Genomic DNA, 21,890 nt, shown 5'->3' on the forward strand with positions numbered 1-21,890 from the left:
ACACACAAAACCACAAACCAGCGAGGTTTGGGATTCTACAACAGGGGCAGAAGCATCAGTTCAATGTTGTTAATAAAGTAACAATTCTTATTTGTTCTTTTTACAGTATTTATTGTACGTGCAAACCTATGGGAAAAATGCCAAACTCCCTGCTGGAACCTTCTCTTGCTAGATCAGGTATAAATTACTTTCAGGTAAAGCACGTCTGTGTGTTACACTTCCAGTTAGGGAACAGCATTATGCAGCGGTCGCCTTCTCTTTGTAAGTTGCCATCATCTTCTTGATCTCAGCAATTGCTTTGCCAGGGTTCAAACCCTAAAAAGGAGAAGTCTGTTAGCTCCTCAGGAAATCAGCGTGTTAGAGCATCATGCCCTCTGTGCCCCAACCTAACTCATAGTAAACTCACAAATATGCTGCTACTGATAGAAATAGCTGGCAGAGGAAGCACTCAGCACTTCCCCCTTCCCCCCCACCCCCCACGCCCCCCGGCCTAAAAGCTGGAGTCCAGCTTAATACTGGGCTCCCTTTCAAGTGCTGGGAGGTTACAGGATACCCAGGGACAGCTCTGTGGGTATTGTGGTATGCAAAGCCCCTCGGTGAAGGTGTGCTGATGCAGGTTTGCTGCACTCCAGACTCAATTTATAAGGGAAGAGCAAGCCAGCCCGGCATGGAGACGCAGTGCTGGGAGCTCAGCTCCTCTACCTGGAGGCTGAGCCAGCAGCACTTCCCACTGCTTGAAGAAAAACACTCATTTGACTTTGGAGGATTGGTTTTAACCAACAACGCGAGGATCAAAGAAGAATGAGTGTCTGAGCCATAGGAACTTTTAGTTAAGCTCAAGCAGAGCTCAATTCAACACTTTTACAGGTTGTTATGAGATGACACCTGGAGGGAGGGAACTGCCTTGTAGAAGCCCGATAGTGACAGTACAAGAGATGTGGCTTTTCTCCTTGTCTGAAACAAAAAACGCTCGGTATCAGAGGACACTAGGTGAGCAAGAACACTCACAAGATGAAAATGCTCCTCACACAAAAGCCAGCTAAGCTTGCCTAAGAAGGTTTTTCTACAATATAGGCACATGTCACGCTGCAAAGGCCCTTAATCCTGCAGCACTGCTACCAAACCAAGCATGCCTAATCTTAAAATGAGAGAAGGATCACAACTGCCCTGCTGTATCCTTGTGATTACAGCAGCAGCACTGCGGGACAGAGAACGAACAGGAAATTACCCTGGTGCAGAGCTCACCGTGCAGTCTTTCAGGGCTGATCAAGACACCAACCAGGATTAGAGCATGTGAGTGGAAACGTGTTATTAACCACAAATGTGTCTCAAAACTTGAGACCAAGCGCTATTCCCCACTGCTACATACATTCCCACATACAAGCAGGTCTTCAGGTTGAACCTTTGTCTTTTGCTGAACTATGGGTGACACCGGATCACGAGCTACCTCCCTATACAAAGGAGGAATTATCTGTAGTCAGGGAATCACTTCAGAAAGACACACACAAAAAAATCAGCATGCAGTGCTCCTGGTAAACCCATCAACGCAGTTCTCAAGCATCTCATTTTCCCCACATCTGTGATCCACTCAAAAATTTGCCTTCATGTTATTTCACAGCTCAAGGAGAATTACTCCACCACCAGGTGCAAGCCAATGCTAGCTAGAAAACAGCACAGCTGGCAGGAAAGCAAAACTTGATAGTCTGCCCAACAACAGGCACAAGGTCATTGCAAGACGAAGAGGAGGCATGCTCCAATTTGGGAAAGCTTGCTCAGTTCGCAGAAGAAATACCAGAGAGAACAAACCATCTGGGAAACACCCTGACAGCAGAACATCAGCATAAAACACATCCCTCAAAGGTGCCAAAAATGCAAGATGCACAACACATAAGGGATAGCTGCTACCACCTGAGGTCGCACTGTGTGGGGCTATGTGTATTACAGTGCTCACACCACTGACAGGGCTACTCAGGACAAAAACTTCCCCATACTGTTGCTGGCAGCGTCCCTCACATGAGCAGTGCCCTACTGTCACGCTCCTAAATCTTGGACACAGACAGATTCTCAAAGTCTTGCTCACGAGGAAGAGATGTTCCTGCGATGTGTGATACTTTGCCACATCCCCTTGTACAGTCACTATCACAGGCACGACCGCTGGTAACTCACTGTGTTTCAAAAGGACGAACAAGCCAAGGCAAGCTCGAGGAAAACAAAAACCTAAGTGTTTTTTGGGTTTTTTTTCCTATTGGTTTCATACAGGGCGCTTGGAAACAAGCCAGTAACCCCAAAAGGGACATATGGAGGACACACGTACCTTAGGGCAAGTCCTTGTGCAATTCATGATAGTGTGACAACGGTAAAGAGAAAATGGGTCTTGAAGCTGTGCCAGGCGTTCCTCTGTGTAGTCATCTCTGGAGTCAATCATCCAGCGATAGGCCTGCAAGTCAGTGGCATTTGATACACCAAGTGCTTCTTCGAGGTGTTGTAATCAGTGTGAAATGTTAAAAAGCAACACCTAACTCAGGAATTCTGGTCCAGGATCTGGACTATGTAATACTACCCCACCTGTGTGCGCAAATATTTCTTTTACATAGCGAGTCCCTCAGCAGTCCCACGTGACAAATGGGATCTGTCCTTACCTGCATCAGTACTGCAGGACCCAAGTACTTGTCCCCGTTCCACCAGTAACTGGGACAGCTGGTGCTGCAGCAGGCACACAGGATGCACTCGTAGAGTCCGTCCTGCACGGGGGTGGGAGACCACAGTCAAGCCACTCCAGAAATCTGTGACGAAGCCTTTTTTAAAGAGGGTTTACAAGAGCACATGCTTCCCTCAGCACTTTCCCCTCTAGTGACATGCTGCAAGAGTGGCTCCAGAAACCTTACATTGAAGCAGACTGCTTTAAGAAAGCAATTCTTACATGCAGGTCCTCTGAAACAAAATGCATGCAATCCTCTCAGTGCAACCCGTACGATGAACTCTGTGACTACAGGGGGAGAAAAACTGAAGACTACCATGGAAATTGCTTGATCTTCCAGCATTCCTTCCTTCAGCCCATCCCAGTGAGTGGCTAATGAACACATATATAACCAACGAACAATTCAAGGCTGTGCTACAGAAGAGAAGAAAGAGCAAAGTCTGCCCAGCAACCCAAGGGAGCAGAGCTCATAGCTTAGCATGTGCTTTGAGGGGATCCCCAAGCACTTACAGAACAGGACCGGTGCAAATCTTTAGCCATTTCACCATTTTTAGAGAGATGAAGATCTTTTTCATTTCAGGCACCAAAGAAAAGAAAGGTAGACCTACATGGAAGTGACACTGGGCAGAAGACAAACTGAGGAGCAGGTCTCCCATCTCCAAGTAGCTCAGTCAACCCCCCAGGCTGAGAGACAGATTTCAGTCTGCCTTAATTTATGTATCTGAAAGTTGTTTTGGGACAAAGGTCTCATTAAATTTAGTTTGGAAAGATACACGATGCCAGAACTCCTGGGAGGTTGTAAAAAGTCTACTACATTAGTCTTTTGCAAAGACTTGCCAAGGCTAGGCAAGTCAGTTACCTAACCTGGCTTACTATATTTGTCTTATTTCCAATTGTAACATTTCAAATGTCTGACAATTTAAAGAAAAAGGTGGAAGTTTTTCAGCTGACTCTCTATGCAAGTTTCTCTTGCACAGAGGCTGTTCTCAAAGTAAAAGAAACTTCAGCAGGGGGATAAGAAGCAAGTTTAAGAGTTGTGCAAAAGACAGAGGCAACTCTTGCAGTCACTTTTAGGTTTGCTTATTTCTACTTGAAAGCGATTTCAAGGATGTCGCTTCATGAAAACCACATGAAGGGAGAATCCCTTCAGTCCTTACAGATAACATTATGAAGTGGTGCAGGAGAACTAACTGTTGCCCTTGGATAGAGATTCTTTCAGACTGTAAAATCCTGCGGCTGTCATGACATCACAGCGCCAGTCGCATGGTGCTGCTGACATCCCAGGCACATGACCAGTCTATTCATTGGATGTCAGCTTCACAGCAAACACACATAATGGAAAACTTTCAAAGGTCACCATAGCTCACGTGTTTTCATTGAATCCCCTTTAATCAGCCTTCCTCTTTGCTGTTCACACTCACCTCTCTTACCACTTGCCAAAAATCTAGGCTGCCTGCCCACTGTGCGCCTACTCAGTGTCCCTACCGCAGCAGCAACCACAGCGGAGCACTGACAGGCCAAGCCTTCAACCATGAAGTGATGGATCCACCAAGACAGGTCAGAGGCAGAAGAGAAACTGCTGATTTTAATGTTACTTACTGTGGCAGCTGAGGAAATCCAGACAAGAACTTACCCACACCATAAGCTTTTTGAAAAGCTATTATGCCCCAGCTGTTCAAAAGGTTCCTCAGACACCCTCCAGCTTTACGCAGAAACTTTGGAGCAACACTACTACGTTCCCAGAAAAGCCCCTCCAAACAAAGCAGTGCTCGAGACAGACATCCCAAGACTTGCACTAACACATCATGCTTGTGTCTCCACATCCAAAAAGGGTTTAGCTTTTGCCATTAGCTTTTTTAGGGCTGATAAAACCCAACAAGCAGCAACACGAGAACATTGCTTAGCATGCTACAGCTAGACAAGACAGCCAGCGCCGAGCCCGACAGCCTACATGCCAGCATAAGCTGCAGTGCCTTTTGTCCACTGGAATATTACAAGCCTGTAGCCTTCACAATGTTTTTACAAACACACATGGCCTCGCAGCGCAGACAGTGGAAATGAGATCAGAGTCCCCATCACAACCGCGACTGCATTTCATTAGCAAACGTTACCCCTAGCAATGCAGGCATGCCATGACACTGCATTTCAGGGAGCAGATTCCACCCACGTTGGGTTTTGCACCAGACAGCTCTGCCATTACAGGAACTAGAAGCTACTGCAAGTTAACGTTTAACCCTCGTCTTATCTGGAAGGGATTTCAATGGTAGAAAAGAAGCAGTAACCAGTTTCTGACGGTCTTCTATGGACTGCAGGTACTGCTCCTTGCCCTGTTTTGACTCATCCTTCTTCTTCAGGTAAGGCTCAATGGATTTGTACTGTGCATAGAAGTTGCTCAAGTCCTAGGAATCAAAAGGCAAAGAGGACACATTTATTAAGCTAAACTGACGCATGAGAGACTGAACATTTACTACCACTCCAACAGAAGAAGGCATTTTCTGCCTCAGCCTGCCACATTCCTCCAAACGAGGACAGATTTAGTCACTGCTGTGAAGCCCACACCCACCCAAGCCAGAAAACTCCAGCAGGAGTAACATGTGAATCGTGAGACCCGATCCTGTTGGCATCTCCCAACGTTATCCCTTCCAGCCTAATCTGAACCCCACGCTGCCTGGAATGCTGTCACCCTTGGTCGCATGCTGACAGAGGCCAACACTCACCGGGACAAGGTCCTTCACCACATACATGTGGGGGAGAGGGTAGATTTTAGTGGTCTTGGTGAGATCGGTGTCAATTCTTTTGATACAGGCCAGTGTGTTTCCGCCAGCAATGTTCATAGCACAAGAGCCACAGATGCCTGAGTGGGAGAAAGAGTAAAAGCATTAGAAATTCACCCTCTTATCCTAGTTGAGAAAGATCCTCTTGGCCCCAAACATGCCCCCGGGGTGTCTTCAAGAAACTGTACGTGACAGGAAAAACGCCAGAAGTTGCCATTAGGCCAAACATGTTGCTACTTAAATAAAGAACAAACTCGGGAGTCACTTTCATTAAAGCCTAAACACATTCTCAGTGTTGAGCTTCCTTCCACAGTAGCAAACAAGCTGCCTGGACACCTCATCCCTTTCGCATCATTCATTAGTTTTACATGCTACTTAGGGTGGGGAAAACATTCAGCTTTATTCACCAGTTTGAAGCACAAGCTCGTATTGATGTGAAGCAGCTAACGCTAAGATTATAACATGAGACCCAGACGCATCCCCCATTGGCCCTACAGTTACGGTCAAAAACATCCATGAAGGTCAGGAGCACAAAACTAAAGTCCTTAAGACAGAAGGTTCTTTCTGTGCCTCCTGCAGCAGGACAGAGTGGTGCCATGGACTGCATTCAATAACTCCCAAAGGTGAGAGGACAGACACTCACCAGAACAAACAGCATATAAATAGCTTAACAAATGGAGTAAATGACACCACTGATGATCTCCCAGTAACAGGAAGATCAGATGAAGCCTAGGAAGGGCCAAGGTTTATAAGAAAAAACACTGCAGAACTGCCACAGATACTGCTCAGGTCAGGAGCTCGGGTATCCAATTCAGACTGATGCCTAACATCATATTAGAAAGATGACAAATGTTGCAAGGGCAAAACTCTAATTTCTGAGGATTTAACACATATCAATTGATATGAGTCAGAGAAATGCCACTGCTCCTCAAACTGACAGTCTGCCTCAGTACTGGATGCATGGGCCTTCCCCTCGCTGCCAGCTGAAGGCTGGCACTTGAACAAGGTTATTCCTCCCACTCGAGAAATGGTTACAAGTATTTTCCAGTCAACTGGAGAGGGAATCAGGACTGCAGATACAAACCCACTGGTATGCAACTGGAATGCACGATCGTTTTGTTTTTTTTTTCTTTCTGCATGGTAGAAAAGGGGCAAGACCGAACCAGCCCAGCTTCAAAAATCCGTCTTCAGGTTCTCAAAGGGCAACTAATTCCAGCACTGGCTACCTAAATATCAGACACCGAGAACAACCACACCATATGACATTCCTCTACCTGCTATGCAGATTCTACAGGAAATGCCTGCGTTAAAGGCTGCTTTTCATACAGATCCAAGCCAAAACATCTTTAGGCATCAACTGCACCTAAATTTCTCATGCTTGCAAACCTACCTAATTAAATCAAAAGTCAATCCATAAAGGCATCCTCCCCTCTTGCACTTCCACAGCTATCATTTTAAGCTCAGCATCCTAACATTACCCATGAATTAGGATATTTTACAGGGAAAGTCACCTGGACAGGTAAGTTGTAATGCAGTTAGACACACTGATTTGTACCTGTATGAGAGCGAGCCAGCTGCTCTGCAATGTAAAACCACCAGATGGCCCTTCCCTCAATCAATCATTTAGCTTAGCCAAAGGGCCAAAAAAAAGATTCCTGAAGCTATTCCTAGAAGTCCTGTAAGTACTCTTCCAGTTACACCCTTTCTTATTTCCACACTAGCACTAGATAAAGCAGCCCCTACAATTCATTCCCATTCACCACATCTGCCCCCTCAATCCTTCTGCCGCAGTGTCTCTTGCTAGACTTCCTTAGGCAGTCCATCACTGCAGGGCAGCAAGATGAACAAGATTAGGACAGAAACAGGAACGACTAGGGCTGTTGAAGCATACTGCTCATACGTTGTGTGATTGTGCCCTGTGAATATGCAGTTTAACTTTACTACCTGATCCACTGAGGTATTTCCTATACAGCAGCTGGAAGATGAGAGTGGTAAGCTGCCATCCACCCTCAAGTTTTCTAGCGGTTAAACGTACACTGTCAGCAACAGTGTTCAAGGACAATTTTCGGTTTAGCAGGCTGGAAAATCCTTCTTACCTTCTCTACATGATCTGCGGAAAGTCAGAGTGGAGTCCAACTCATTTTTTATTTTGATCAGAGCATCGAGCACCATAGGTCCGCATCTGTAACAGAAAACGAAGTCAGTGAACCTGTATAATTCCCTCCCAGCCTCAGTGTTTGATGTCTTAGCACCCTAGCTAAGCAGCACCGAAAAGGACTTTGATCAACTCTGATTAACAACACACTTTTTTTGCCAATCCCAGGCAACAAGATACGAGATCTCTTGATCAGTAGCACAACCTATTTGCCTCGGCAGACCCAGGGTCAGGGTAGGAGAAGCCCTTTCTTTTGCTGATGCCCAGATCTGGCTCAGCTGGGGAAGGTTCAAACAGCACAACTGAAAACCAAGTGCCTTACTACTGGTTCTCTCCTTTTGGGTCAGGTTTTAACAAGTCTGCCTGTCCTCATTAGTCACAAGAGGCAGTGCTGCACGCAAACCCAAACAGTCTTGGACAACTTATGTAACTTTATACACAGCAGACAGGGCAACACCCAGAAATTATTAACTGGTGCAAAAGACACAGTAATTTGAGTTCTTCATCATGTGCATCTGAAGTTAGGAGCCGCATGGCTTTGTATCTGAAGCTTTCAGAAAGGGCTCAAGGTGAATTCCTCTGGCAAGAGCAGGAGCTGGAGCTCAGCGAAACCAAGGCACATGTGCCCAGGCGAAGATTTCTGCACCACAGGGAAGACAGCACCCCTTCAAAGAATCACAAAGAAGCAAGAGTTTTCTTGGTGATAGCTACACCAAAGTGTGCAAGTGGTTACTAAAAATTTAATATGACCTGCAAATTAGATGTAACTGTGATGAAAACTATGAGAAGAGTTGATAAGGCTTCCACCTTATCTCCTAGGTCTGGGACTGCGAGCTATATGTAAAACACTCTCCTTCGGGAACACGCCCCAAAATTTCCTATATAAATAAAGCTTATTAAACCCACCAGCACCTTCAAGTCTTCAACACAACCCAGGGACACAGGTAAAACCTCACGGAAGTCACAAAACAAAGCTATCATTTTACTGCTGACAGCTATTGAGACACCAGCATTCACGGTGCAGTTTTATTTGTCACACAGCACCAACAGGTGAGGGAAGCAAATACAATCCTACACAATCATAGTAAGATTTGCTTTATGAGGAATTAACACTGATCTCACCTGTGCTGAGGACAAGGTGCTCTGCAACACAACTGAGACACCACCTTCCTCACCACTCCAACAAGGTTTCAACAGTCCCTGAAGCTTAATGAGACTGCTGACACCTTTAGCTGTCAGTTCAACTGCTCCTCAACCACCCCCTGTTATCACTTGCAGGATAACCTGCACGCACACACAGCCCCAGCACACCTGCCTGGCAGCAAAGCTTCTCTCTAATGGCGCATACTCACTTATTCAAATCCACTTCATATGTCTGCATGCGGGGCTTGTCCCCAGGCTTATCGGGATCCCATCTGTAAATGGCAAACTTCTTCATACGGGGCGCTGCCGCAGCTGCTGTCTGCACTCCCCGACACATCTGTATTCAAACAACAGCAAAACAGCCCTTAGGTCCGGTGGGGTGGCTTTTAGTCAGGCATAAAAATGACTTGAGGCTGCATGTTCAGGATGAGAGCTGCAGGACCCATCACTGCTTTGTACTTGGGTATTCATACAGTTTTTGGAGATTCCTCCCAAGGATTTGCCACAGCAGCGTTCCCCCCCCACACACACAACCACCTGTGGCCTTGGGGCTCGCTCCTCCACGAGGCAGGAGATAATCTTAAAACTAAATGGCAGCCCACAGGTGCTCCTGCTGTGCCTGCAGACACTCCTTCCTCCACAGCCCTGAAGACTTTCCCTGCCCCAAAACTGCCCTTGGAAGCTCCCAGCCGTGTCTCTACCCAGCTCCAGGCCAACAAACCACATCCTCTCAGTACTGCCCCCGGAGCTCCTTCCTCCTCCAGGCCACATGCTCCCACTCTCCGATCCCCAAACTACCCTACATCCCTGCTCCTCTTGCTCCCACATCTCTTCCCAATCCCCTTCTGGGCCTCCTGTGCCCCCAGTTTCCTGTCAACCTTTCTCTCTCTAAATCCTTCCCAGTCCCCTTCCTGCTCCTTTTTGCCCTCAGACCCTCCCCAGCACCCCACTCACACAGCCTCTTTCCACTAAGCCCAGCCCCCCTTCTCCTACCTACTCTGAACCCCCTTTTCACCCTGGAATGCCTCCTGCCCCTCAGCCACCTCCTAGTCCACTCTCAGCACCCCCTCCTGCCCCACAGCTCCCTCCCAGCCCTCTCTGCATCCCCTCCTGGTCCCCCTCCCTCCCAGCACCCTCATCCTGCCCCCCTCTCCTTCCCAGCACCCCTATCCTGCCCCCCAGCTCCCTCCCACCTCTCTCTGCACCTTCTCCTGCCCCTCAGCTCCCTCCCCTCTTGCCCACCCCCAAATCTCTCACAGCCCCTCCCGCCGACCAGCCACCCCTCCCTCATCTCAGCCCTCCTCACCCCCCAATCCCCTTCACACCCCCTCCAGCCCCCCAAGCTCTCAGCCTCTGGCCTCCCCCGAGGGCCCCCACCCGGCTTCCCGGGGCAAAGCGGCTCTAAGTCCCTCACCGGCCGCGGGCCGGCCCGCAGGAGCCGCGCGGGGACGCCGCGCTTCAAGGAGACTCCCACTACGGCCGCCGCCATCTTGGCGTTGCGCAGTTCCGACCCCGCTCCACCCGGAAGCGGAAGGAGGCGGGAGGGCGGCAGAGCGAGGGGGCGGGGCTGGGCGGCCACAGCGCGCGGCGCTGGGAGGGGGCGGGGCTGCGCGGCGGCCATCTTGGGTGCGGCGGCGGCCGCAGGAGAGGCGCCATCTTGCGTGTGGCGGGACCTGTGGCACAAGGCGGGATGGCGCGGTCAGGATGGCTGGATCCCCCCGCTTTTGGGGGAGAAGGGAATTCAGCGCGTCCCTCCGTTAATTCCAGGCTTTATTCTTTTTTCAGAGACCCTCCCACCTGCCCCAACACCAGGCAGGGCAAAATGGTGGGTGAGGGCCAAAATGGCATCCCCTTGGCCTCACCCTCTTGAGGGCTTCCCCCTCTTTCTCTCACAATTATCGTCTGTTATTTAATTTCCAGCCTCTTTCCTCACAGCAAATTTATTTATTAACTGAATTGCAAGCAACACACAGAGAAAAAGCCACCGGGGGCTGAGGTGCAAGCCTCACTACGGCATTACGTGCCACCATTTGAAGGTGAAGGGCCGCCGCTGGACGTTGATGCCACAGCGGACCTCCCCGAGCCTGCCATGGTAGGAGGCCACATCCTCGAGGAAGTGGCAGTGTAGGCCCAGCGGCTCCAGGAGAGAGCGGGTCCGCTGCTCCAGGCAGCATTCACCCCCCATCACGGGGCCAAAAGGTTTGGGGATGCCCAGGTCCTTGGCCAGGATGATCATGGTGACCTGTGGGGTGACAGAAGGGGAACCCAGCAGTGTCAGGACTGAGGAAGCCGAAGGAAAGCTGCTGGCCACCCTCCTCCATCGACCTCACCACACAATGGAGCGTCAATGCCACTTTTTGCAGCCACCCTCCTCCAGGGACGAGCCCCATGCCTTGCAATTTCACCGCTTTGAAAGATTTTTACCTCAAAACTATGTAGGTTGATCCCACTTCAAGCAACACAAGGCCACAAAGTTATGGTAGACCTGGGCTTATCTGAGCCTGGCTGGAGATACTTCCTATTTCTGGACAGAAGTAAATACTGTGCTTTTTAGGGACAACTTTGGGGACTCATCTTGACTGAATAAACTGCTTTTTGGAGAGGATCTGGGGAGCAGCGACGCCCCTCACCATGTTGGGGAAGTACGGCACAGCTTTGCCCTGCTTGTCGAGCTTGAAGAGGGCCGGCAGGTCAACGATGTCCTCCTCTGTCAACCCCAGCTCCTTCTTAAGGACATCCCTGTTCCAGTCGATGCAGCGCTGGAGGGGATGGAGAAGAGCACATTGAGCAGGGGGACACAGGTGTGCATGGCCCCCAAAACCATCTTACACAGGAGGAGAGCCAAAATGCAACACCTCCCTTAAAGGTTTGTACCATCCTGGGGAAGTTATTGCAAAAAATACCAGTTATTACTGGAAATATTGGTTATTACCTGGACATACTGGTTCTGCTGCACCAGGATGTCGTTGGAAAGGACCTTGTTAATGGTGACCCGTTTTGTGTCTGCCCCCGAGTAGCCTAGAAATGCAAACCCCCATCAAAATGAAGCAGTGCTAGCAGAAGCCTGGCTTAAGTCATGGTATGGAGGTGGAAAAAGTCCCCAAAAATCTGTTTCCTGAGCTTGGTGTTAAGGCTACGGGGAGTCCCAGTTCTTGGTTTGCTGGGAAACTGGGTGGGAAGAAAACCACTGGAAAGAGTAGTGGAAAGGCCCTGTCCTCCATCCTCCTGCCCACAGGAATCATTACCTGCTGAATTTCTCCACTCAGGTCCATAAAACCCGAGTTGCCACCTCTATGGAGGCCACCCCTTGTTTGGGGACGGCCAGGTCCCAGGCAGGTGGCAGTGACCCAACAGGACCACAGAGGCAGGGAGATCTTTCCACAGCCCTGTCGTGGATGGATGATGTTTAAAACTCCAATTAAAGGATGCCCAAACTAGCAATCAAAATGTCATTGCTGCATGGAGGGAAGGGCAAACGTGAAAAAATGGTACTAATCTGGGGTGACATGAGAGCCCCTAGTTGTCCCACTCCGTGCTGGAGCTCTGCTGGCATTTACAGAGATGCTCCATCCCACCAAGCAAGCATCCCCTCTGTGCAGAGGGCTTTATCCCTCCCGTCCCACTCGCTTTCCCAAAATAGGGCTTGAGGAGGCTGGGTATGGTGGGCAGGCATCCCGCTTGCCAGCTGTGAAGGGCAGCCGGGTGGGAAAAGGTCCCCACTTCCCCCCAGTACCGCACGTTGGCCAGGCACTGCCGCCCTCGGGCCAGATGCTTGGTGGGGTGGCTCTGGCTGTCTCAGCTGACATCAAAGCTAGGCTGAAGCTGCCCACTGTCCCCTTGCCTTTGAACATGGTGGCTTCGCCCTGGCCCTCCTTCTGCTTCTCCCGAAAGAGCTTGTAGCACACCGCGGGGCTGGCCATCAGCATTCGAAATCGCTGGGGCAAGACAGGAGGGAGAGTGGTCACCAAAAGTGGCTTGCTTACCTGAAGCCTTGGGGGAACCTCAGGGACTTATTTTTGCAAGGAATCCAAGCTTCAACTCTTAAAAATAGATGTCTTTTGTTGTTATTTATTGCCTTTTTTATTGCAGTGCTGAGGGGCTGTATCTGAATGAGATCTGGTGATTTATGCTGTTGGCAAATACCCTCCAAACTGACCCTGAGGGCTTAAACTGCTGCTGGGGCAGGGAGGGGAAACTGCAGCCTGGCTGCAGCTGTGTCCAATCCTGCCCACCCCAGGTGGGGTGTATAAACCCCCCGGGAGGGTGGTTGTTGGAGATTTGAGTGAGCTGAGATGGTGGGTGAGGAATGTTGCTGCTGCTGCCTGGATTGTTGGGGTTTTTTGTTTCTGGGTTGGCATTGCAATGCAGGGGGGGGATGGAGCAAGGGAATAATTGTGCTCTGACTTCATCAGAAGCAGTCAAAAGTCATTATTAAGCTAATCTTGTGGGAATTGTGGATTTCTGGGGTCTGAGCCCCATGCATATGCTGGCTGGCTTCCCACCAGCAGAAATGGTTTCCTTGCTCCTTGGTGGAGTACTGGAGGCTGCTTGCTGCAGTCTTGATGGTATCTCTTATAGGGCTTATCACAGCCCTGGGGAGGGCAAAAGTGGGCATAAATACTCCTTTTCTGAGCCATCCAGGTCAAGGCATAGTTGCCCCTAATGGGAAAAGTCTTGTTTCAGAAGTAATAAAGCTACGATAGAGGAAAGAGCTAGCTTCCGGAAACATCTGGGAGATGCTGAGCAGCTGTGAGCCCTGGCCAGCCCTGGGAATCTTGAGCTTTAAATTTCCTGGGCTACCTTTGCTGGCACCTTTTTTTCTTCTGTCTGTCTTGATTGTTAGAGTAGTAAGTCCCTTTTTGCATTCAGAGCCCTCATTTTGGGGGCAGGGTGAAAACTCAAAAAAATACTGGCTGGGACTGTTAAACAGATGACCTTTGGGGTTTTCCCTAGAGGTGCCTCAATGGGATTAGTATCTTGGAAGAGAAACCAGGAAACAGCATGGGGTTTTGGAGTACCTTTTTGTCAGAGGTGGGCACAAAATTGACAAACTCGTTGACGTGGCCCACAGACAGCCAGTCAGAGTAGAGCTCCACGGGAGCCTGCACTTGCTGGGCATAGAGGAAATCTCGCACCACTCTGGTCATTCTCCTCCCTGCAGATCTGGGAGTGAAATATCCCCAAGAGGGGGAATAAATATTTTTGCATTAATATGTACATACACATAAATTGCTACCAAGGTGGAGGAAAGAAAGAAGGGTGCAAATGTGAAGGCAGAGACTGAGCACTGGGGTTGGGTGCACCTGCCCCACAGAGGACCATATTCACAGCTGGTCAGGGAATGGCTAATTAAGCCCATTAACATGATTTTAATGATGTTTAGGGACACTTGTGGTTCCCTTGCTCCCATACATGTGGGTTTCCCATCTCTTACGTGGGAAAGCTGCTGCCGATGAGGATCCTTCCCAGGGGATACTCCTTCCCTGCCACGGTCACAGGTGGGCTGACCTCCAGGTTGCCGAAGGAGTCGAGGCTGGTGGTGGCTTCGAAGAGAGGCTCTTTGCTCACGTAGCCAAAGTCGGGGCCCTAAGGAAATGGAAATCACTGTGGGCTTTGCCCTAAGTTCCCCCTGCCTCCATATCTTTGCTTTTTATCTCTCCTGCTGTGGGCTCATACCTGCTCCAGTGGGTAAAAATATCAAGAGTGGAGGCTGACCATGGGTGGGGGGAGGCTAAAGAGAGGAAAGGCAAGAGGATAAGGGTCATCTGGTCTTGGTAATAAATGACAAATGCCGGGGCACAGCTGGGGAGGGATCTTCTCTGCTATCCCACAGCCAATGTTTAAGTGTCTGCATTAAGCTAATTAGGTGCTGGTGTAGCCCTGAAGCTGAGGATCTGGATGACTCTTGTTGAGCTAGATGAACTTCAGCCCCTGAGGGTAAGTCCGCTCCAGGCATAAGAGCCACCTGAAGGGCTGAACTTCACTTAAATCCTACTTAAGCCCTGATTTTCAGGACCTGATATATCTGGGATTTAGGGCGTTGTGCATGCAGTGGTAAATAAGCCTTGGTTGTGATGTGTCAGGGTCAAAGGCCTAAGGGAGAGATTGCAACGTTAAAACCAAGGCAAAAATGGCAGTAGTGGGACAAAAATCCTGCCTTGAACCTGTCCTTGCTCTCTGGTTCAAGTCAGTATGGGCTTGGAGCTCACAGCAGATCAGGTGTCTGTTGGGTTTGCATTAAATCCCCGTCGCTCGCTAGTGTTGAGTTTCCATAGGGGTAAACCAAATACACAGGTTGGTAAAAATGAGCAGGGAGACCTGAGGGTGTATGGCTTTGATCTAGGAGTTGCTTTTTTTTTTTTTTTTTTTTTCATTGAGGGTGTTTGGAGAAGCTGGGATAGAGAGGATGCAGCAGGCCTGCCTTTCCCCAAGGCTCCGCATGAATTTTTGGGGAGCATGTCTGGAGGATGGCTGGGGGTCACATCCTTTCCCCGGGTGCTGCGGTAGGGACTGGGCATGAAACACCTGCTCTCAGCTTATTTCAGTTTAATAAACCACAGAGCCAGTACGGTTTCAACTGTCAAGGCGATGGTTCATCCCAGGTTTGCAGGTTGCATCCAAGTCCTATCAGTTCCAGATTGATTTTGAGGGGCTAATTCCCTCTCGTCTCCTTTTTCCCTGGCATGGGGTCCCAGGGGCTTAGGGTTTGGCTGGGGTGAGAGGAGGACCTGTGTGTGTTGCGTTTGACTAAATATTCCTAGCTGGAAAATGAGATTGGAAAGTTAGGAGTGGGGATTAGAGGAGGCTTCAAAGCAGAAATTGGAGTATAATGTGTTAGTAGCTCCAAAGGCTGAAATTACTTCTCTAAATATGAAGCAAAGCAATTCCTAAAGAGGGCAGATAGGAGCGGTTGCCTGGCTAATTTGCGAAGGAGCGGATCAGCGTGCTATTCCCATCCTGCCTGATGAATCTAGGACTGCATGTGCTTGTTTCAGGCATGAGGAACTATTTATTTCAATGCCTTTGAAAGTACTTAACCTTCCCCAAAGTGACATGCAGCAAAAAAAAAAGTGAACTGTCCTCTTCTGTTACAGTCAAGAGAGACGACCAGGGCTGAGGTTGCTGTCAGGGCCTGGCTGGGTGTACAGGGCAGAGATTTGGTGGCTACTTGGGGGTGTCCTGCCCATTCTGTATGGTGATATCTCAAAGGGATCACTCGATCCATCTTTCTCCCATGCTTGTCTGCTGGGCTCTCCCAAAATGCCCTGGCCAGGGTCACTGCGCTCCCAGGCAGCCTTCTTTGCATGCCCTGCCCGTGGCTGGCCCGTTGCCTTGGCAAAGAAGCCCCACAGGGATGATTTTGGCAGCTGGCTGCATCTTGTCCTCTTCCGAGGAAGTAAATTGACCCCTCTCGTGCTTTCCTTTCCTCTCCTGCTTGGGAGCTGCTGCGTATTTGCAGGCCTAGAGGAGGAAAGGAAAAACCAGCCCATTGCTGTGATACTCAGGGTGAAGAAATCCAGTCCTATCCCAGAGCTTGGCAAGAGTCTTTTGTTGCCAGAGGAGTGAGCGCCTCCTTTCTCCTCTTGTCCAGCACCTTCTGAATAAAAGGTTTTCTGTGTGGCTGAGATGTGGATTAGGCTCTGATCCTTGGTTTGAGGGAGATGTTGGTGTACTCCCAGCTGGAAGTGGATGGGGTAGTATCTCCATGCAGTTGCATGCAGAGGTGTTAAATTCTCATTTTTTAGGCAATTCATTGTAGGGTCTTCAACGAGCCAAGTGCAAGCAGTGATTTAGGAGTGGTGAAATAGGCTAAGCATAAAAACCTGCAAGCTGCTCTTCAGGAAATGCGAGCGACTGTCCTGCTCTTACCAGCAGTTCCTTGATGGCACATTGCTCCAGCCCTCCTTCTCGAGGGGAGTCCAGCACCACCGGGAAGCTTTTGTGGGGAGCGTGGGTGTAGCCAAACTCAATCTCATCCTAAAGAAGGGAGGAAAACCTGCATGGGGCACATCAGCAGGGAGGGAAAGTTTTGCCCTCTCTCTGGTGCCCACCTACCTGCATCCAGCGGTCCCCACGGTTGATGTAGCCAAAGCAAACCTTCAGCTCGCAGCCTGCCTTGTTGACCAGGTTTTTTATCTCCTTGATGAAGAGGTAGTTGTCCTTCATGCTGGGAAAGTGGATGGCAGGAGGGAGGGGATGAAGGGCTGTTGGAGGATGGATATCCCATCCCCTGCAGGCAGCTGCCTTTCCCTCTGCCCATCACCACCCCAGCCTGTCTCCGTGACCTCCAGGGAGACTGTGGGGCTGATGCTGATTTGGCTGGGAAGGCATCATCCCTTGGCCTTTACCTGCAGACGAAGACGTTCTCTGGTGCCAAGGTGTTGGGAGTCATGATCCATGGTGCTACCCTGAACACTACTGTGTCAGTGAAGATTGGTGTATGTGGGATACCCTGCGGGAGGCAAGCACAAATCAAGGACTTTCCACACCCTGTTTACCACTGTTCCCCCTAAATACCCTACCCCTGAGGTCATTTTTGCACTGCTCTTCATTCAATCCCCTTCCCCTTTTCCATGCCTCTTGGGCTGTTGCAGCCTCCCATCTGTGCCCCTTCCCTGGAGCACCCAGACCTCAGCTAGCGTCTCCAGGAGGCTGACATGGATGGAGACCAGCCCAGAGAAGGTGTCATCAGGAAAGCGGAGCCCCTCAACGAAAAAGTCAAGCTCAGTGGCCCCACCAGTGTACTGCACGGTGTGGTACAGCTTCCTCTGGCCCAGCACGTGGATGTAGCGCTGCCTGCAGAAGGGATCTGCAAGAAAAAGGGGAGAAGTGGGCAATTTCCAAAACTTCATTGACAGTTTCAAGTCTATTTTGCTTGTGTGCAAGGAGGTACCACAATCCCTGTGTGCTAGAGCTTCTCCATCTCTGTGGGTAGATGCAACTTCATCTGGCAGAAGTACCTTTAAATAGGAGTTAAGGGGCTCAAAATTTTGTGGTCATGCACAAAAAGGGTGAGGAAAAATGTCTTGGCCTTTTCTTGAATGGTGCAGTCATGGGGAAGATGTTTTCGTGGTGTTTCTGCCCTTGTAGCCTCCATCTGACCTACCATGGGATGACAATGCCACCAGCCCTCCTGCTGACAGACTGCTCCTGCATGGAGGGATAAGGCCAGGCTGCTTAATGGCATGTTTTTGGGCTGGATGAGTGCTTTTGGTCCCAGAGAATAAATTGCTGGGCCCACAACAAGGAACAAGGAGGGGAAAATGTGTCCTAGAGCATATTGCCATCATGGATAAAACATCTGGGTATCAGGACACATTTATTTTTTTTTTTACTACTCCTTTGCTGGATGACCTTGGATAAATGGCTTTATGGCACTGTGCCTCTGCTTGTTGATCTCCAAAGTTTTCCAATTAATTGAGAAGAGAGAATACTCAATGCTGGAAAAAAATTGGAGAAGGGATGCCAAGGGCATGATTTGCTTTAGAAGTGCCATTTGAAGAGCATGGAGAGGACAAGAAAAGAGCTTGCAGGGATCTCCAGAGCACTACAAATGAGGAGGAAGGGGCAGAGGAGGAGGTGAGGAAGAACTTACTCTGCACATAAAAGACTCCAACTTTGTCAGCATCAGAGACAGGAATATAGAGAATGATTTCGTGTCCCCGGGGCAAGCGCTGTGGCCCTTCAGTCCTTAAGACCATCCGAGACATGTCCAGCAAATCTGGGTTGCAAACAAAAAACCTGAGTGATGGGTGATTGCACCATGCAGCTCTGGCTGACTTGTATGCTCCCTCCTGGGGTTTGCATCTCCCATGCCAAGAAATCTGCTCTTCCCTTGCTACCAGCCTTTGCAAGCTGGAAAAACAACCTGTGGTCCTGCTAGCAAAGCTCGTGGCTTGTGCTTTGAAGCAAATGCCAGTTTCTTTTTTCCCCCCATAGCCCTGGCACAGTTGATCTCTGGCCTCAAAAAGCTGATGGGCACCAGTTCCATGTGGTTTTAGTTTTCCAGGAACAGGCGGGTGTATTCCTGGCTGCCGGCCGCATGCCTTGCCCCGAGCTCCTTTCACCCGTGCGAAGCAACCCTGGGCTGAGCTCTGCCGTCAGTGGCACCTCTGCTATTTTTCTGGCTGTGCTTCATGCCCCTGCTTGACCGCAATTAGTTAGCACGGCATTAAAAAAAAATGAATTCCCATGTGGGAAGCTTACTCAGCAGCTTGGTGGAAAGCAGCTCATGGGCAGCTGGTTCCCAAGCAAAATTTCATCTCAAAAAAGGTTAAAGAGGGGGAATAATGGAGCATTTTTTGCTTTATGTGATTTTTTTTTTTTTAAAGCTGTGTTACCTTCTTTGTTGAACACCCTTTCATCGTTGCAGTCTGATGCTGGAGTGAAAGGGCTCTCCTTGTCGCAGTTGACGAGCAGGATGGCCCCGTGTCCCTCAGGACCCCAGGTCCAGCTTGCCTAAAACACCCCACTGAGGCTTAGCTTAGTGAGCTCAGGCTCTTGCAAGCCTGTGGACTTTCTGTGCCGTGGAACAGGCTGAATTACCTTGTTGGGGTTGTTCTTTTCCACCATGCCATCCTGATCTGCATCCACATCCAGAGAGATCCCTGGGTGGACAGACCCCACCATCATCTCAGGGTAAGGCAAGGTTGGGTGAGTGCAAAAGCCCCCCAAACCCTGCAAACTTGGGTCCGTCTCTTCCCCCACGTCACAGGACCCTACCCCAAGGGACTGAGGGGGTGAAGACAGATTGCTGCATTGCAGTAGGCCTTCGTACTCACCGATGCCAGTGAGGAAGACCCCGGCTTGGTTGATGGGCTGCCCTCCGTCTGTGTAAAAGCTGACAGTTACCTGCAAACCCCCAGATGCCTGTTTGGGAAAGGATGCTCTTCCTCTGTGGAGGTCCCACAGCCCAGCACCCCACTTCTTACCTTGTTATCATTGACCTCGGTGCTGGCCTGGCTCATGCTGAACCTCAGAACTGTCCCCTCATCCAGTGGCCACCGTGTCCCACTGCTGGGGGCTGACATGACCTCCGCTTGGCCCTGGCACACCAACTCCATGCTCACCCCTTCTGTGTGCTTCACGCTGAAGGAAGCTGCCCCAGCTGGGGCCGCCCTGCCAAAAATGCTTTGTATTTTTAGAGGTTTATCTCAAAACCACCTGGTTCTCACTGCAACTAATTTCACTGCCCAGAACACAGCCAAGACTGGGCATGCTGGCGTCTCCACGCTGACTGCTGGTACCTTTCTGCCCTTTCCTCCCTGCCTGGGAATGCTTAAAGTGTCTTGGGTTTTTTAGGGCAGAACATGCTATTTTAGTAAAATGAGTCGGTTTCATAGCCATTGGTGCAGATTACAATCTATAATTATCACAGCCAAAGAAAGCACTTGGTGCTGCTGGAACTGAACTTGAGTTTGCACTTCAATAGAGAAATCTGTGTTTATTTTCCAACCAAGCCAAACCAGGTATTTAACAGCTCATCATAACAGTGTGGCAAGCCAGCTGGGAGACTTTACCATGGGAAACTCTTAATTTTCGGAGTGATTTTATCCAACCCTGAAGCAGCTAGTGTAGCACCACTCCCAGTCTGATGTGTCCTTGCTCTTCCCAAGTCACTCCACACATCCACTTCCCCTCTTCTGGCTCCTTTTCCCCAATTTCCCCATCTTTCCAGGGTTATTATTTTTGGGGCTGCTTGCAGCTCCTGAGATGCAGGCTCCCTTTGAGCATGCATGCTGCTGACACCCGAGAGCTCACGCCGTATCACCGTTACAGCATCATTTATTGGATTTCGGAATGCTGATAGCCCCACCAAACCTGTGCCCGTTGCAGAGAGAGGGAGAGGAAATCTAAGTGCTCATTTGCTGCTGCCTGGGTGTTTCTTAAATCGTTAAATTACATTTAATTATGCATGGAAAAACTGGTTTGGTTTCCTTGTTTCTGGGTTTTGGGAATCCCACTGGGAGGAGATTTGACCTGGAGAGACGCCAGGTGAGTTGTAACTGTGCTGCTTGGCTTGAATATCAAGGGTAAGATTTGCAAAAGCAGCAAAGACCAGAATTAACCATGAAATGAGCTTTTAAACTTTTTCCTTTGGGGGAATAATTATCTTGAAGTACAGCACTTCATGTTTTAGGGGAGCAGGGTTGGTGTTGTGGGGACTTGCATGCTTTCGCTGGACACTGCTTGGTCACTAGATCTTGTTTTCCTCCTGTCTCCCAGCTACATCCCCTCCTTTGCAGTCCATCCCCATAGCTCCTGCTAATCCCTCCACGCTCCAGCAGCTTTCCAAGATGACATTGCATCTGTTCACCACAAATGGATCAAACCCATTGCTGTTGCAGACTTGGGGTAAATACCATATCGTGCAAATGCGGATGCTCAAAGCTTTCCTGGGACTTGTGTAGATTTGCAAAGCCCAGGGAGGATTTTGCCCACAAATTGCATTAAATCACAATGTCAAGGCTGTGGGTTTTGAGGGAGCAGAAGGAAAAATGAGGAAGGGAAATTTGCAGAAGGTTAAACAGGGGGTAAAGGGGAGAAGAAAGGTGAAGGTGCAGAGATGGAGGAGGAAAGGGATTGTTAGGGCATCCCACTCACCTGTAGACATCGGCGGAGATGTGGGTGCCCAGCACGCACAGGGCCTCGATGCGGTTCCCATGCTGCAGCCGGAGTGTGCGGTCCCCTGGCATCTCCCTGTGCAGCAGCCTGGATGCCCCAACGATGGGCACGCACGCCGCTCCCCACCTGCTCTGGGTGGCACTGAGACCCCTGGCAGCACCCAGCTGCTTCTCCTTCCTGCCCGGCACACCTCCTTCCTCCTCCTCTGGCCCTGGAGCAAATCAATCAGCTCTTGGAGCTTGCAGAGTTTGGGATGACAACTTTGCAGCCTCCACCCCTGTCCGAAGGGAGGGGGCAGTTGGATTGGACCCTCTAAAGCCCCATGAAAATGATCTCCAAGGGGAGGGAAGGATGGAGAGGGAGGGGAGCTGGCCCAAAGCCTGGCTGGCTCCCAGCCTTGTGCAAGGAGCTCCCCCAGCTGTCCCCAACTCCCCATCCCTCTAGCATCTCCCTGACCCCAAACAGGGATGAGCAGCTCAACGTGGAGATGATTTTG

The 21,890-nt window shown here is 49.9% G+C and overlaps 2 protein-coding genes across 2 annotated transcripts; both read right to left on the bottom strand.

The window, feature by feature from the left end:
* Positions 1 to 84: 84 nt before the first annotated feature.
* On the bottom strand, positions 85 to 10,314 carry SDHB (succinate dehydrogenase complex iron sulfur subunit B). The gene is made up of 8 exons (XM_056331150.1): positions 10,185 to 10,314; positions 8,980 to 9,107; positions 7,569 to 7,654; positions 5,416 to 5,552; positions 4,981 to 5,097; positions 2,640 to 2,741; positions 2,315 to 2,437; positions 85 to 315 (listed from the first exon to the last, which is right to left on the bottom strand). Exons 1-8 carry the CDS (start codon positions 10,257 to 10,259, stop codon positions 238 to 240), a joined length of 846 nt encoding a protein of 281 aa, XP_056187125.1. The 5' UTR covers positions 10,260 to 10,314; the 3' UTR covers positions 85 to 237.
* A 177-nt stretch (positions 10,315 to 10,491) lies between these two features.
* LOC130145792 (protein-arginine deiminase type-2-like) lies at positions 10,492 to 21,592 on the bottom strand. The gene is made up of 16 exons (XM_056331155.1): positions 21,374 to 21,592; positions 19,702 to 19,888; positions 19,552 to 19,621; positions 19,316 to 19,377; positions 19,111 to 19,228; positions 18,366 to 18,491; positions 17,401 to 17,579; positions 17,119 to 17,222; positions 16,826 to 16,937; positions 16,640 to 16,747; positions 14,205 to 14,356; positions 13,789 to 13,933; positions 12,612 to 12,705; positions 11,703 to 11,788; positions 11,401 to 11,529; positions 10,492 to 11,012 (listed from the first exon to the last, which is right to left on the bottom strand). The coding sequence occupies exons 1-16, from the start codon at positions 21,463 to 21,465 to the stop codon at positions 10,779 to 10,781; spliced, it is 1,998 nt and encodes a 665-aa protein (XP_056187130.1). The 5' UTR covers positions 21,466 to 21,592; the 3' UTR covers positions 10,492 to 10,778.
* Positions 21,593 to 21,890: the final 298 nt, after the last annotated feature.

The sequence above is a fragment of the Falco biarmicus genome, chromosome 3 (assembly GCF_023638135.1).
Source record: "Falco biarmicus isolate bFalBia1 chromosome 3, bFalBia1.pri, whole genome shotgun sequence".
In the NCBI taxonomy this organism is placed as follows: domain Eukaryota; kingdom Metazoa; phylum Chordata; class Aves; order Falconiformes; family Falconidae; genus Falco; species Falco biarmicus.

Coding starts and splice junctions, on each gene's coding strand:
- SDHB (XM_056331150.1), bottom strand. CDS start 10,259: ATGGCGGCGGCCGTAGTGGGAGTCTCCTTGAAGCGCGGCGTCCCCGCG. Junction 5,553..7,568: donor CCGCAGATCATGTAGAGAAG/GTAAGAAGGATT, acceptor TCTCCCACTCAG/GCATCTGTGGCTCTTGTGCT. Junction 2,438..2,639: donor GTCCTGCAGTACTGATGCAG/GTAAGGACAGAT, acceptor ACTGACTTGCAG/GCCTATCGCTGGATGATTGA.
- LOC130145792 (XM_056331155.1), bottom strand. CDS start 21,465: ATGCCAGGGGACCGCACACTCCGGCTGCAGCATGGGAACCGCATCGAG. Junction 19,378..19,551: donor GGTCTTCCTCACTGGCATCG/GTGAGTACGAAG, acceptor CTGTCCACCCAG/GGATCTCTCTGGATGTGGAT. Junction 13,934..14,204: donor ATCGGCAGCAGCTTTCCCAC/GTAAGAGATGGG, acceptor TTTCACTCCCAG/ATCTGCAGGGAGGAGAATGA.